General features: G+C 41.9%; 1 protein-coding gene across 2 annotated transcripts; it reads right to left on the bottom strand.

The window, feature by feature from the left end:
* Nucleotides 1–893: 893 nt before the first annotated feature.
* Nucleotides 894–16,002, bottom strand: LOC142863847 (alpha-1,3-mannosyl-glycoprotein 4-beta-N-acetylglucosaminyltransferase C-like). Of its 2 annotated transcripts, XM_075996947.1 has the most exons (7): nucleotides 15,926–15,995; nucleotides 15,585–15,822; nucleotides 13,370–13,700; nucleotides 5,288–5,391; nucleotides 4,400–4,526; nucleotides 3,324–3,477; nucleotides 894–2,552 (listed from the first exon to the last, which is right to left on the bottom strand). In XM_075996947.1, exons 5-7 carry the CDS (start codon nucleotides 4,502–4,504, stop codon nucleotides 1,411–1,413), a joined length of 1,401 nt encoding a protein of 466 aa, XP_075853062.1. In that variant the 5' UTR covers nucleotides 4,505–4,526; nucleotides 5,288–5,391; nucleotides 13,370–13,700; nucleotides 15,585–15,822; nucleotides 15,926–15,995; the 3' UTR covers nucleotides 894–1,410. The 2 variants fall into 2 exon arrangements, with proteins under 2 accessions (XP_075853062.1, XP_075853061.1); XM_075996946.1 differs by having other exon boundaries at nucleotides 13,568–13,700; nucleotides 15,585–16,002.
* Between the last annotated feature and the right edge of the window lie 54 nt (nucleotides 16,003–16,056).

Below are 16,056 nucleotides of genomic sequence, written 5' to 3'. Positions count from 1 at the left end.
AGCAAAAGCGAGGCCCCGTCTCTACTAAAAATAGAAAGAAATTAGCTGGACAACTAACATATATAGAAAAAATTAGTCAGGCATGGTGGCGCATGCCTGTAGTCCCAGCTACCCGGAAGGCTGAGGCAGAAGGATTGTTTGAGCCCAGAAGTTGGAGGTTGCTGTGAGCTACGCTGATGCCATAGCATGTTAGCCTGAGAAACAGTGAGCTTCTGTCTCAAAAAAAAAAGAAAAGAAAAGAAAAGAAAATTCAAAAGAATCTATAGACAAGTCACTTATCAGTTTGAATGGTAAATTTTGAATGGTAAGCATTCGTTGTTGCTATTAGTCTTTTGCTAGCACCAACTATGTTTTATTTATTTTAGAATTTTTACTACCTTGAATAGGGCCCAACAAAAAGAACTCACAAAATTAATACCTCTGAATGATTACATGAAGGATGAATTAATGTATGCTCTCAATTTTTAAACTAAAAATGCTAAACAGATTTCATGCCCTTAGGTAATAAATTGTTTACTGCCATCAAGAAAGTAGATCTGGCCAGGCGCGGTGGCTCACGCCTGTAATCCTAGCACTCTGGGAGGCCGAGGCGGGTGGATTGCTCAAGGTCAGGAGTTCGAAACCACCCTGAGCAAGAGCGAGACCCCGTCTCTACTATAAATAGAAACAAATTAATTGGCCAACTAATATATATAGAAAAAATTAGCCGGGCATGGTGGCGCATGCCTGTAGTCCCAGCTACTCGGGAAGCTGAGGCAGGAGGATCACTTGAGCCCAGGAGTTTGAGGTTGCTGTGAGCTAGGCTGACGCCATGGCACTCACTCTAGCCTAGGCAACAAAGCGAGACCCTGTCTAAAAAAAGAAAAAAAAAAGAAAGTAGATCTACTAGTTTAGTTATTTTTATGATTTTGGTGGGGGGCATATGAAACACAAATGAAAGTTATGAATCTTGACCCTAGAAAAATGCAGATTTGAAAATACGCAAAGATATGCATCTACTTCTGAAGAATTCATGGACAGTTGACAGCCCATGTTTGGACTCTCAATATTTGGCATTTTGGATCTTACATGAAGGCAAATGCCATTCTATCCTGATGTCATATTTCAGGCCATTCCCAACACTCTGTAAGGCAGTACCTACCTCAGGGAAAGATCCAAGGATGGGAGATCTGTATGGAGAGAAAACTGGGCAATTTCTTGGTGAATACTTTCATCTCTCTGGCTCTTGGGGGTCAGATGGATCCAGTTCCTTTTCTACCTCTTATGAGGATGTGTCATCTATATTAAGTAGCCTGCAATGACTGCATATGGGATGCTCCTCACCAAATTCAAAGCTTTAATTCCTTATCATCTGTGTTGAGGCTGTTCCCAAACCCATTTGTTCCAGAATTCATGTTGGCCCTTTTATCTCTACCCTTTCCCAGACTTAATCCAGATGCTGATATTTCTAATCCATACTGCAGAATCATGAGGGGCTGTCACCAGCAGTCTTACGCATCTCACCGCCTCCACAAAGTCTTCTTCATAATGTACCTTCTGATAGAACTTCCCCTTTACCAGTGGTCCCAGCAGGGCATAGCGGGCACAGGCATTATCCTCCAAAATAGGCTCATAGCCGAGTTCCACCTGCCCTTGCTGCAGGTAAAATAGCCCCAGCTTACCGATGCCAGTCAGAAATTTTATGTGGGTTACCATGTGAGGCTGACGAAAAACCACAGTGTATTTGTGGCCTGGAATGAGATACTGAGTCTGGAAGTAACTCCCATTCATTAGATAAGCATATTCTGGGACAGTAGAGCCTGTTGACATCATGTTCGTGTAAAAAGAGGCAGGAGGGTTGTGGGGTTTCCCGAGATTCTCTTCCTCTTCCCTTTCCTCTTGGTAACATGTGTTCCTGGAAGTGAAATTATAGCCCAGAGAGTGAAAGAGATTTGGAGCAAGGCTAATGGGAACTGTCTGGCCCAAGAGGAAACTAAAATTTGATAGAAGCAAGTGAGCAGGAGTGCCCTTAAGGAAGAGGAAGAAGAAAGAGGTCAGGCGGGAGAGGTCACTAGAGCGGAAAACTTTCCCTGACATGTTCAGGCTGGAGAACTCCAGGATCACCCAAGGGAGCTCTTCCCAGGCCGATAACGCCCAGTAGATGGCAGAAACAAATTTGGGGCTGCAGTGCACGTGATCTTCCATCAACAGAAAGTAATCAGAGAGGCTGCTGGCGAAGTTCATGAGGAGGGCATAGTCTACTTTCTGCCTGGAATAAAGTGCTTCGCAGGGTGAGGTGTGATTGGCGTCACTCAGATTTCCTGGGACAGGAGAGCCACCGAGAAGCCCATGGATCACCAGCAGCTCCCTGGCCTCAATGTGTGGTGCAAAGAGCCTGGAAATATTGGCGGCTGTTTGGTTGAGCCACTCGGGGTCAGGATCTGACAGGTGGACCAGCACCACTATAGACCTACACTCAGGTTCCGAGGTCGCTTCAAACACGGAGCGCAGGGTGTCCAAGAGGTGGCTGCCACCAGGTGGCTGCATCGAGGAAATGCCCACCGTCAGCAGTTCTGGGGGAAGAGAGGGGAACCTTTAGCACTTGAGGACGGTGACCAGTTCCTAGGGCTCTCCTCCCAGGTCTTCCCTTATGCCAGTACCTGTGACAAGTCACATGTATTTCCCTGGGAGTGTACAGTCCCACTGAAGGGTTAATATTAATCTGTGAGGTTGTGAAGTGGATTCCTGGATCGATACATTGAAAGGCTGTTGGGGGAAGCTTTATGAGGGACGAGGCTCTCTCATGGGGACGGCCACAGGGTACCAAAGGGAAATTGGCTGGCTTGGCAAATTATCTTAGCCTGGCCTTGACTTTCAGAGTTATCTCAGCTACCCCAGATCAAACAGACCTGGATGAGAGGATCTCCAGGGACCTCCAGGGACCTACGCACAGCCAAGGGACTGGCCGTCTAGTGCACAGAGACCCCCAGTCCACACCACGCTCTTTTCCCTCTGCCCAGTGCTTTTCCCCACGGAAGAGCGCGCCTCCGTTTCCCACGCCTCCTCTCCCATCCTGCCCTGCCCTCCCTGAGGGTCTGCCATGAATGAGCTTCACTAGGGGACACCAGGGCTTCTCATCCTGTTGGTCATTCGAGGGGTGACCAGGTGGCGGAAACGCACTCAGGATCATAACACGCACCAAATCCCATGGCATGGTCCTTTCTCAGTGCACCCTTCTTTCCTCATCAGATGCCAGTCATTTCCCCTTCCCTTCCCTTCCCTTTTCTTGTTAAACTCCCTTGTTGGCCTTCTCCTAGCCCGACCGGTCCCTCCCTTGCACTCACTCTTTTGCTGGGGAGGGGCTCCCGCCAGGAACCTGTACTTGGCGTGTTGGAGTAAAGGAGCCCTCTGCTGCATCTCCTTGAAGGTTTCCAGATGGTTCTTGCTTTCAGAGCTGATTTGCTGTACAAGTATTTGCCAAGCTTTGTCCTTTTCTTTCTGAGGATAAGATACATGTGAGCCCTGAGGTTTGCCCCAGATTCTCTGGAGACAACTAAGGAGGAGATCCCCCTTTTAGGATGGGCCCGGCCAGCCCCAGCACCCAGTCACCAGGGAGGCCGAGTGTCGGGGCTCAGTTCAGTGCTGTCCCCACCTGGTCATGAGAACACACCGGCTTCTGGCAGAAGCCATGAGTCCCGAGTCGGGGAGGTGGGGTGACCCGGGTGTGGGTGAGATGTCTGTGGGAAGGCCCTAGGCTTATGGAGAGTCAGAGTTTGCCTGTCCCCACCGTGGCCCACACCTAATCTCTCCTACCATTATCAGTCTGGCTAATGTCTTCTAACTCAGCTTAGGCCTGTGCTGGGTTCTCTGAGATGCGCTGAAGTCAAACGCCCGGCCCTGTCCTTAAGGAACACGCACACGGCGCCTCAATTCTAAAGTCCTTCCTTTGCTCAGATCTGACCGCGAATACATTTAAAGTAGAATTATAGGAAAGGGTGGAGTCTCTGCCACTCCCATTCCTCTACTAGGTGGGTGTCTTAGTTACCCCAAATTAGGCTTCTAATTGAATCATCTCCTATGTCTAATACTCCTGTGTTTTCCCCTGGAAACTTCCCGTCTTCATCTGTACTTCTCTATTGTCACCAGTGACCGTTATAACAAATTACTCTTTTTTTTTTCTCTCTTCTGGCTGGGCAATTTACAGAAAGTAAATTGTCTTTTCTTAAGGAAAATAAATAACAAAATTATATGGCTTCCTTTTATATTCGTTTCACAAAATTCACTCTCAGGCTTCACTCCTCTGAGAACGCGTGCAGCGATTCTAGAGTGATCCACATAGATGAGACCTAAACACTGACTTTTATTCATTTTCCTACTTAATAATTGAAAATTGGCTCCACTATCAGGGTCTGGTACTTACCAAAAGAAGTTTATATTCCACGTTTTGGATTTTGTCGTGGAGGAAGAAGCTGCAGAAGAGTAAGGACACAATCACTAGGACACATCTCCAGAAGCAATGGTACATGGTGCCAGGGGTGGCTGTAGCTCTGTAGAGAGACGTGAGTAGCGCATGGGTCTTTAGTACCTCCCACTCAGAGATGCACGTGGATTCCTGTCCTCGCCCCTTTTCCTTCCATTCCTACCTCAAGGTATCACTGCTTTATTGTTTCCTGAGCTTCCCCCCTGCCCCCGACATAGTGACAACACTCACTCCAATTTTTTTGCCATCTAAAAATGAGAAAGGCCAAGGAGCTTGAGTCTATTCACCCTCAACATTCTGTACCTTCTGGCTGGGTTTCCAGATGTATTGTCATTTTCTAGTTGTTTGTGACAGGAAGCTAACTAAATCTGCCTTTATTTAGCCACGTAAGTCAGGGATGCATCGCAGAAAAGGTGAGGGGAAAAAACAAACAGGGCCCCGCTATAGAGGGGACAAACCCTCCTGGAGTAGGGGGTCCAAGCAGAACAGGTGTTATCAAAGAAAGGAAACCAAAGAGGGCAATGGGCCCAGATAGTATTCTTCCAAATCCTAAATCTTCAAACTAAAGTTTGCTCACGGGTTTTTCTGATTCTCCCCATCTCTCAGCCACTATGCTGCCTAATTCCTCAAAGCTTACCTTAACATCTCCTTCCAAGCTCGTGTTTGGTTAAGGTGGCAGAATTTTTGTAGGAACTTGTACCTCTGAGTTACGTAAAGATATTTGAGTACAAGCCCTTTACTGTATACGCCACAATCCCTCCAGGGCTACTAAGGTAGGAAGGAAAATTGAAAGTAACCAGAAATTTCTAACCATGTGAAAATTCTCACCATAATTGGAGCAGTCAGTTCACTGGAATCATTTTGTCCATCTGATGTGTCCACACACACACACACAAATGTAATTTGAAGTTCCTCGGCGAGCAGGAATTTTTCTGAAACTCAAAAGAAAACAACCTTAGTATCAGAAGGGCTAGGCTCTGTCTGTACAGAGTAGGTGGAGGCCACTGAATGGCTCCTACAAGATAGCCAGACCTGGTCATCACCCCCAGGAGACGCCCCTGGAAACCATTGTTGTCTATGAATGGGGGGCAGGCAGCTCACTATCCTCACCCTCACAGCAAGACCTGTTTGCAAGGGAAGGTTGGTTTGGGATGGTGATAAAGTGTTAAAACCAGCTTTCTAGCTGTGGCAGAGATATAGCAAGTCTCTCCAAGCATTCAATTTTCTCCCCTGCATTGCCTGGTTCCCTTGCAGTTAGGTGAGGCCACAACACTAACCAATGAAAGATGAGTGGAAAAGGGTGTGTCACTTCTGCAGTGAGACAGTGAAAAATCCAAAAGAGATTTTCCACTTTTCTCTTCCCCTGCTCTGGTGACCGAGTCAGCCTGGTCTCTATAGAGTGTATGGAGTCAGCAGGGTCCACACTTCCTTAAACCTGGATGAGATGCGTAATTTGACGGAGAGATAAACTCTCATTGTCTTAAACCACTGAGATTTGGGGTTGTTTGTTACCATGGCATAATTTAGCCGTCTTCATTACCAAACGCTTGGCATCATTTAGCTATCTTTGTTACCAAAAGCACTTGTCCCTGAGGCTGCATCTGAAAATGAGGAGTGGTATGAGGAGAAGGAAAGAGGAGTTAATTAATTTGCCAGTAAATGAGGAGAACTGGAGACTCCTGTCTAAAATGCCATTGTCCTAATTATAAGCAGAAATACAGAGCTTTTTTTTTTTTTTTTTTTTTTTTTTTTTTTTTTTTTTTTGAGACAGAGTCTCACTTTGTTGCCCAGGCTAGAGTGAGTGCCGTGGCATCAGCCTAGCTCACAGCAACCTCAAACTCCTGGGCTCGAGTGATCCTTCTGCCTCAGCCTCCCGGGTAGCTGGGACTACAGGCATGTGCCACCATGCCCGGCTAATTTTTTATATATATATCAGTTGGCCAATTAATTTGTTTCTATTTATAGTAGAGACGGGGTCTCGCTCTTGCTCAGGCTGGTTTTGAACTCCTGACCTTGAGCAATCCGCCCGCCTCGGCCTCCCAAGAGCTAGGATTACAGGCGTGAGCCACAGCGCCCGGCCAGAAATACAGAGCTTTTAAAGGGAGGGTTTATACTTGAGGCAAAGAGGATCTCGGGACCTGCTGGGACAGTTCTGCTGAGCCATCTCCTGTGGCATAAACAACATTCTCCTGTGAAAAGGGTGAGGTTTTAAAGAGACGGAAAACATTTTTGTCTTTTTTTTTTTTTTTTTGAGACAGAGTCTCACTTTGTTGCCCAGGCTAGAGTGAGTGCCATGGCATCAGCCTGGCTCACAGCAACCTCAATCTCTGGGGCTCAGCGATCCTCCTGCCTCAGCCTCCCGAGTAGCTGGGACTACAGGCATGTGCCACCATGCCCGGCTAATTTTTTGTATATATATTTTTAGTTGGTCAATTAATTTATTTCTATTTTTGGTAGAGACGGGGTCTCGCTCAGGCTGGTTTTGAACTCCTGACCTTGAGCAATCCGCCCGCCTCGGCCTCCCAAAGTGCTAGGATTACAGGCGTGAGCCACCACACCCGGCTTTTTTTTTTTTTTTTTTTAGGCCATTCCCTCTGTAACATCTTGAGTTACCCCTTAAATTTAGAAATAGCTTCAAATGCAACTCTATCACTTTGAATCAATTTGGCAGTAGGTTTTGAAAAATATCTTTAACAACTTAGATAGTCCTCATGGAGAATTGTCAAGAAGAGCCATAGGGCGGTGCTGAGTCTCTCTTCATTACTCTCATTTCATACTCCTTTTCCAGGCAAAGGTCAGGCCTCCTGGTGAGTAGGTCTCTTAGTTATCATAAATTGGTCAGTAAACCTCCAGTTCTTTCCTAGCCCCCTTGATGTTAATGGTTGACCCAGGACATTTCCCTATTCTTCATTTGTTCCTCTTCAATTATGTCATTGACAACGTTGACAACACCTTTTCCCTGGCCTTGTGGACTTTTATGCTGTGTCTGCCTGACCTAGTAGTCAGCAAAGCCTTGAGGAAATGCGTATGCAGATTTCTGGAGCTCTTTTTTGTGCACAGCTCCCTCCCTGCTCTGTAATATCTGTGGTCCAGAAATTACCTCAAGGCAGAAAGGCAGGGCAATTGTAAGGCTTATTTCATTTTTCTTCCTTCTTCCCAGGTTACTTATCTGATGTCTGTAAGCATTTTTGTCTTATATTTTATCCAATTTTCTAGTTGTTTATAATAGGAAGTTAACACAAGTTCTAATTACTCTTTAGTGACCAGAAGTAGGAATCCTAAATTCAACTTTTAAATCCGAAGAATAAAACCTATAATTATAGATAAGTTTTACTTAGTGATAATACTGTTTTGTTAAAGGTACATGAATAAGTTGGGCGCAGTGGCTCCTGCCTGTAATCGCAGCACTCTGGGAGGCTGAGGCAGGAAGATTGCTTGAGGTCAGGAGTTCGAGACTAACCTGAGCAAGAGTGAGACCCCATATCTCCTAAAAATAGAAAGAAATTACTTGGACAATTAGAAATATATAGAAAAAATTAGCTGGGCATGGTGGCACATGCTTGTAGTCCCAGCTACCTGGGAGGCTGAGGTAGAAGGATTGCTTGAGCCCTGGAGTCTGAGGTTGCTGTGAGCTAGGCTGACGCCATGGCACTCTAGCCTGGGCAACAAAGTGAGACTCTGTCTCTAAATAAATAAAAAGAAGAAAGATCTCAACAACTACTAAGGAACTAGAACAATTTAAGGAACTAGAGAAAAGAGATGTAAGTCCAAAGCTAGCAGAAGGAAGGAAATAATAAAGATTAGAGCAGAGATAAATAAAATAGATAATAGAAACACAATAGAGAAAATAAACCAAACCAAAAGTTGTTCTTTGAAAAAAATCAACAAAATTGATAAATCTTTTAGCTAGATTTAGCTAGATTGACTAAGAAAAAAGTGAGAAGACTCAAATTACAAAAGCCAGAAATGAAAGCGGACATTACTAGTGATTCACAGAAATAAAAAGGATTATAAGGGAGTATTATGAACAATTGTATGCCAACAAATTGGATAACCTAGATTAAATGGATGAATTCCTAGAAACACAAAGCCTAGCAAGACTGAATCATGAAGAAATAGAAATACGAATAGACTTATATTATAACCAGTAAGGAGATTGAATCAGTAATAATAAAAAAAAAAATCTCACAAAGAAAAGCCCTGGTTCTGATGGCTTCACCAACAAATTCTACCAAGCATTTAAGAGGAACTAGCATCCATCTATCTCAAATTGTTGCAATTTATTTAAGAGGATGAAACACTTCCTAATTCATTCTGTGAGGCTAGTATTGCCCTGATACTAAAGCCAGCAGACACCACTAGAAAAGAAAACTACAGACCAATATACCTTATGAACATTGATGCAAAAATGTTCAACAATCCATAACCATTGCTCGGTTGTAAAAGAAAAAGATCTTTAAAAAGATATTAGCAAACAGAATTAAGCAGCATCTTAAGGATAATATAACTATGACCTAGGGGGATTTATTCCTGGATGTAAGAATGGTTTAACATATGAAAATCAATCAATGTAATACAACATATTAATGAAATAAAGGGAAAACCCACATAATTATCTCAATTGATACAGAAAAAGCAGTTGACAAAATTCCACATCCTAACATAATGAAAAGGAAAAAAACCCACATAATTATCTCAATTGATGCAGAGGAAGCATTTGACAAAATTCCATCCATATCCATTCCTGATAAAAACACGGAACAAGCTAGGAATAGAAGGAAATTACCACAACATAATAAAAACCATGTATGAAAAAGTCACAGGAAACATCAATGGTGAAAGACTGAAACTTTTCCTCTACGATCAGGAACAAGGCAAGGATGCTTGTTTTTGCCACTTATACTCAGTATAGTACTGGAAGTTCTAGCCAGAGCAATTAGGCAAGAAAAAAAGGAAGGACATCCAAATTGGAAAGGAAGAAGCAAAATTATTTCTCTTTGAAGATGATAAAATCTTTCATGTAGAAAGCCCTAAAGATTCCATAAAAAGCCTGTTAGAACTAATAAACAAATTCGGCAAATTAGCAAGATACAAAATCAACTCAAAAAACTCAGTTGCATTTCTATACACTAACAACAAACACTCTGAAAAGGAAATTAAGAAAAAATTCCATTTATAATAGCATTAAAAAGGATAACATACTTAGGAATTCACTTAGCCAAGGATGTGAAAGACTTGTACAACGAAAACTAGAAAACATTGCCAAAAGAAATTAAAGAAGGCATAAATAGGCTGGGTGTGGTGGCTCACGCCTGTAATCCTAGCACTCTGAGAGGCCAAGGCAGGAGGATTGCTCAAGGTCAGGAGTTCGAGACCAGCCTGAGCAAGAGTGAGACCCTGTCTCTACTAAAAATAGAAATAAATTAATTGGCCAACTAAAAAATATATAGAAAAAATTAGCCAGGCATGGTGGTGCATGCCTGTAGTTCCAGCTACTCGGGAGGCTGAGGCAGAAGGATCACATGAGCCTAGGAGTCTGAGGTTGCTGTGAGCTAGGCTGACGCCATGGCACTCTAGCCCAGGCAACAGAGTGAGATTCTGTCTCAAAAAATAAAAATAAAAATAAAAACATAAAAAAAATAAAGAAGGCATAAATAAATGGAGACATCACATGTTCATTGAATGGAAGACTTAGTATTGTTGAGATGTCAATACTATCCAAAGTGATCTACAGATTCAATGCAATACCTATCAAAATACCAATGAGGTTTTCTGTAGAAATAGAAAAATCTTTCCTAAAATTCATATGGAATTTCAAGGAATCTTGAATAGGCAAAATAATCTTGTAAAAAGAAGAGCAAAATTGGAGGACTCACACTTCCTGATTTCAAAATTTACTACAAAGCTACAGCAATCAAAACAGTGTTGTATTGGCATAAAGAAAGACATATAGACTAATGGAACAGAATAGAAAACCCAGAAACAAACCCTCATGTATATGGTCAAATTATTTTTGATAAGGGAGCCAAGACTATCAATGGGAAAAGGACAGTTTTCTCAACAAATGGTGCTGGGAAAACTGGATCTCCACATGAAAATGAATGAAGTTGAACCCTTACCTTATACCACATACAAAAATTAAACCGAAATTGGATCAGAGACTTAAACCAGGCATCCTCAAACTACGGCCCTCTGGCCACATGGGGGTGTTTTTGCCCCTTTGTTTTTTTACTTCAACATAAGATATGTGCAGTGTGCATAGGAATTTGTTCATAGTTTTTTTTTAAAACTACAGTCCGGTACTCCAATGGTCTGAGGGACAGTGAACTGGCCCCCTGTTTAAAAAATCTGAGGACCCCTGACTTAAACTATAGCTAAAACGATACAACACTTAGAAGAAAATATAGGCAAAAACTTCACAGTATTTGGCAATGACTTCTTGACAACAAAGGAATTGGCGACAACAACGGCCACAAAAGAATAGACAAATTGGACTTCATGAAAAGTAAAATTTTTTTTCTGTCAAAAAACTATCGGCGGGGCACAGTGGCTTACGCCTGTAATCCTAGCACTCTGGGAGGCCGAGATAGAAAGGCTGTAGATAGAAAAAGTATACCCATTTCTGTAATTCTTGAGGTGTTTAGTGTTGCGGTCAATTATCGAGTTTAATTACTTCCACCAATCTCGATCCCTGTGATGGGGCTATACTGCCCTCGTGTGGTATATATATATATCTCCTGCCCAGGAACTGTAAACCAGAAATCTGCACACTTGCTGTGTAAAGGGGCCAGATAGGAAATATTTATTTTACATTTTTGAGGGTCATATGGTCTTTGTCACAGCTACTCAGCTGTCTTGTAGAGTGCACTCCGCTGTGGCTCTCCCAGGGAAGCTGCGCCACGGACACGGCTTTCCACACTGGAAATACAGGCGTGGAGCCACAGGTGGCGACTCGCGGAATTACAATTACCCTAACCAGTCGCAACTTAAAAACCCCAGGCGAGTATGTGTGCTGACTTTGATCAGAGGCGCAAAGGAAAGGAATCTCAAAGTGAAAAGACCAGTTTGGATCCCTACCAAGATTCTGAGGATCGATAAGAGAAAAACTTGTAGTGAAGATTCCAGGACTGGGGAGAAAGAATCCCAAGATGAACCACGTTAGAATTCAGGCGAGAATCTGCAAGCGACACACTGACTTGCACAGAGTTTATGAGACTGTAAAACAGATTACTTCCGTCAGTATTGAGCCAGGTGTTGAAATTGAAGTCATCGCTGCTTGCAAAAAAAAAAAAAAAAAAAAAAAAAAAAAAAAAGTAGGCCTGGTCTTTTGCTTGTGCTTGTAATCATAGCACTCTGGGAGGCTGAGGCAGGAGGATGTCTTGAGCCCAGGAGTTTGAGGTTGCAGTAAGCTAGGCTGACACCACTGCACCATAGCCCCGGTGAAAGAGTAAGATTCTGTCTCAAAAAAATAAAAAATTAGCCACAGATAATACATAAATAGGCATGTCTGTGTTCCAATAAAACTATTTATAAAAATATGTAGGGGTCAGATTTGGCCTACAGCCTCTGGTTCGCTGGGCCTTGGTCTAAACCTGTGGTTCTCAATATTTGGGCTGAACAGGCCTAACATTAAAGTTGCCTGGGGATTGTTTCTTTATATCACCCAGGTTGGGCTTGTACTTGGAACTCTGGTCCCAAGGGGTTTTAGCTTCCTGAGCAGCTGGATCTACTGGTGTGTGCCAGATCAGTTTTCTGGGTGTTTTTTAAAAATAATGTGGGTGCCTAGGCTCCACCGCAGACTGAATAAAAAACTTTGGATATGGGGTCTGGTCACTGGTACTTCATAAAATTCCACCAGGAAGTCTATTGTACAGTCAAGGTTGAGAACTACTGAATTTAAAATTAAAGTGCAGCCCACATTTTTGAGTACTCATTACAAGCCAGGTGCTGAGCTAAGAGCTTTCCATGTACTATATTATTTCATTTAATCCTCACAACTACTATGAATTAGGAGCCATTTAGTTTGCCTGTTTTATAGATAAGGAAACTGAATTTTGGTGAGATTAAGTAATTTGCTCAAGGGTCATATAGTTTTTTTTAAATTTTTTTTATTTTTGAGACAGAGTCTCGCTTTGTTGCCCAGGCTACAGTGAGTGCCGTGGCGTCGGCCTAGCTCACAGCAACCTCAAACTCCTGGGCTCAAGCAATCCTGCTGCCTCAGCCTCTGAGTAGCTGGGATTACAGGCATGTGCCACCATGCCTGCCTAATTTTTTCTATATATATTAGTTGGCCAATTAATTTCTTTCTATTTATAGTCGAGACGGGGTCTTGCTCTTGCTCAGGCTGGTTTCGAACTCCTGACCTCGAGCAATCCGCCCGCCTCGGCCTCCCAGAGTGCCAGGATTACAGGCGTGAGCCACCGCGCCTGGCCTAGGTCATACAGTTTTAAGAGGAAGAACAGTGATTCAAACCCAGACATCTGCCTCTAGAGCCTGAGCTTCCTATCACTAAAGTACTCTATTTGTTATTATTATTACTATTATTTTTTTAAAAAGATATAGGGTCTTAATATATCACCCAGGCTGGTCTCAAACTCCTGGCCTCAAGTGATCCTCTCAACTCAGCCTCATGAGTAGCTGGGACTATAGACATGAGCCACCAAGCCAGCTATTATTATTTTTAACTGAAAAAACTCAGTCTCTCTACCTGAAATCATTAAGAAATTAAAAAAAAAAAAAGAAAAAGAAAACACTCAGTGTCTATCTGAATGTAACTAGATAAACTATTTTTTACCATATACTATACTTAAAATAAGGCATATAAAGGTAGTCACAAGCAGTTTTCCCCAGATTTAATGTACTTATTCTAGTGCCATTGAATTTTCATTTTGAGTCAGTTTCTTCCCAGACCTTGTCCACAGTTTGGCACATCATAGAAATCTACTGTTAAGTACCCTTTCAGTTTGTTTTCTATGTTTCAGATTTACTTCAACTTGGCCACTGTTTGATTCCACATCTGCTTAGGCTATCAATATTAAAGGCAAAGGTTCAGTATGACTTTCTTCATTTTAGAGGCATTGTAATATAGTGGATTTTTAAATATATGACCTTTGAAGACAGGCTTCAGTTTAAATTCTGGTCCTGCCACTTGTTTGTATAAGTATCTGATCATCTTCTAGCCTTTTAATCAACTGGAATGCGCTGTCTTGCTTCTGACTCCCCCATATATTCTCTCTTCATGCTGTAGAAGCAAAAAGGAATTAGTTACCTACGGTGTTTTTAAATAATAACAGTTACAACTTTATCAGCACAAATAACAATAGCTGACATTTTTTGAATGCTTACTAAACGCTTTTTATGAGTTAATTCATTTAATTATTTCAATAACTCTGTGAAGTAGGTTTTATTATCGGCAAGGAAACTGAGGCCTGGAGAGGTTAAGTAACTTTTCCTAAGTCACACAGATAATAAGTGGCAGAAGCAGGTTTTGAACCCAGGCAAGTCTGACTTTACAATCTGTACTCTTTACCACTTTTAAAACATTGCTTTATTATTCTAAGCTGCCTCCAATAGGAAATTCTACTGTCATATATTTATTCAAATCGGAAGGAATGATTTTCCAATGCCTCCAAAGCAATGGTTGCCAGGCTTTAGGATTTCACAGGGTATTAAAATTTAAAAGAAGATGCTAGCAACCAACATAGATTTGCTACTTTTAAGTTTTAACAAGAAAGGATCTTAAAAAGCAACCCCCCACCATCATTTACCATTAGCTCAAAATAAAGGACAATTTGATACCAAAAAAAGCAAGAGTGGACATAATCTAGAAAGATAGCATCCTAACACTACATGCATTCATGTATTGTCCTTAAAATTTCTCACTTTTCTGAGAACAAAGATTTTAGAATAACATTTTCCTTCTACCTTCTTCCTTATAGCTAGGTTAAGCCACATTTGTATTTAAATATAATGACAATTTTAGTAACTTTTACAACTTGTCTTTCTAGAAAGAACCTATATTCTTGGGTCTGGAAATTAACAGCATCATTAATTAAAATTTTTTTCTTTTTGTTTTTTTTCCCCTAGGAGACCATGTTTGGAAAAAGTTTTTGCTTTTTAATAAAAGGTGGAATAAAAGATCTATGGATCTTTTGTTCCAGTAAAGTGGCCAAAGGACTTAGAGTCTGAGTCTGAGAAGAGTCTGAGAAGCCTTGCTTAAGATCTTTTTAGTCTTAATATTTTGAAAGATGAAATAAACAGTTTTGGGAACTAGCTCTTCTCTCATCCAAGGCATTTAAACAGTAATTACACTATTGAATAATGAGAGAATATTTCAGTTAAAACCTTTAAGTGTTTGATAGTGACAGTGTTCTAATAGGGCTTATGTTTCTTGTACTTCTGATTTCCTCCAGAGTCCAAATGCTTAAGCATTTTCAATGCAGGTGTGGGTTCCAGGTGCCACATGAGTAGAAATCTATATGCACATGGGCCTCATGAATTTTTTATGGTAACATTGTAAAATGAGAAGGCTCAGTGCTTTCCATCTGCATTTTGAACTTGACTACAAACATGAATTACATATACATGGAAAAATTATTTGAAACAATTTTATAGTTATTAAATAGTCTATTAAAACCTTGTTTCATGTTATAACTTTAAAGAAATTAAATTTGATTATTTCATGATTACAACCAATTATATTGTTTCAATTATAATTCCTAATTGATTCAAGCTCGTTAGCACGACCCCTGTAGTAGTCTGTTCCCTAATGTTAGTAAAAGGCCAGCAGTTTTCTCCCAACGAACTTCTATATATTAGCTAATTAGATTAAAAATAGGAGTCTCCTTCTTTTTTTCAATTTAATGACACAGAGAACAATGGAGTCTGCTTCCAAATACATATCTTAGGGTGGCACTCTCTGGTGGATCCAGCAGATTGAATACCTGGGCCCTCAGTACTGTTTCTCAAACCAGGGATTATCACCCCCCTGGAGCTGCAGGGAAGTTAGAAAGATAACGGAGAACATAACTCAAGGATACCAAATAACTTCTTATTCCTACTGGTGATACTAGCCTAGGTTCCTGCGCCTCCTTCACAGTACCTTAACTTTCACTCAATGACTCACTTCTCTCAATACAAAGGAAAGACGATATTCTTTTTTCATCAATCCTTCTGATATTTGGGGGATGGTGACCGATTGAAAAACTTTTAAGTACTCCTTCTTTTGAGAATTCAGACATTTATAGCTCCCGTAAAAGAAATTTGAGCGAAGACTCTTAGAGACCCATGTTGGAATAGCAGGCGCTGAGCACCAGCGAGATAGCACGAAGACGATGTATATGCATTTGGGTGCTGAAGTGGACCTGCAGTGTGGACAGAGGCGTTAGAAGAATCCGGGAGACCAGGATGTAAACGCTCAGTTCTTGTCAAAGCAGGTGTGGGTTCCGGGTCTGAGACACCAATCACCTTACAAGAGGTACCACAAAAGCCGACACCACCCAGTAAAACAACACTCTATAGCCGTCTGGAATCCAGACCCAGCTTCGTCCGCGGGCGCCGAATGATGACGCATGCCCGGAACCTGGAGGTGATTGGTT

This window comes from Microcebus murinus, chromosome 23 (assembly GCF_040939455.1).
Source record: "Microcebus murinus isolate Inina chromosome 23, M.murinus_Inina_mat1.0, whole genome shotgun sequence".
Classification (NCBI taxonomy): domain Eukaryota; kingdom Metazoa; phylum Chordata; class Mammalia; order Primates; family Cheirogaleidae; genus Microcebus; species Microcebus murinus.
Note: the sequence above shows the minus strand (reverse complement) of the source record. Positions and strands in the feature narration are given on the sequence as shown.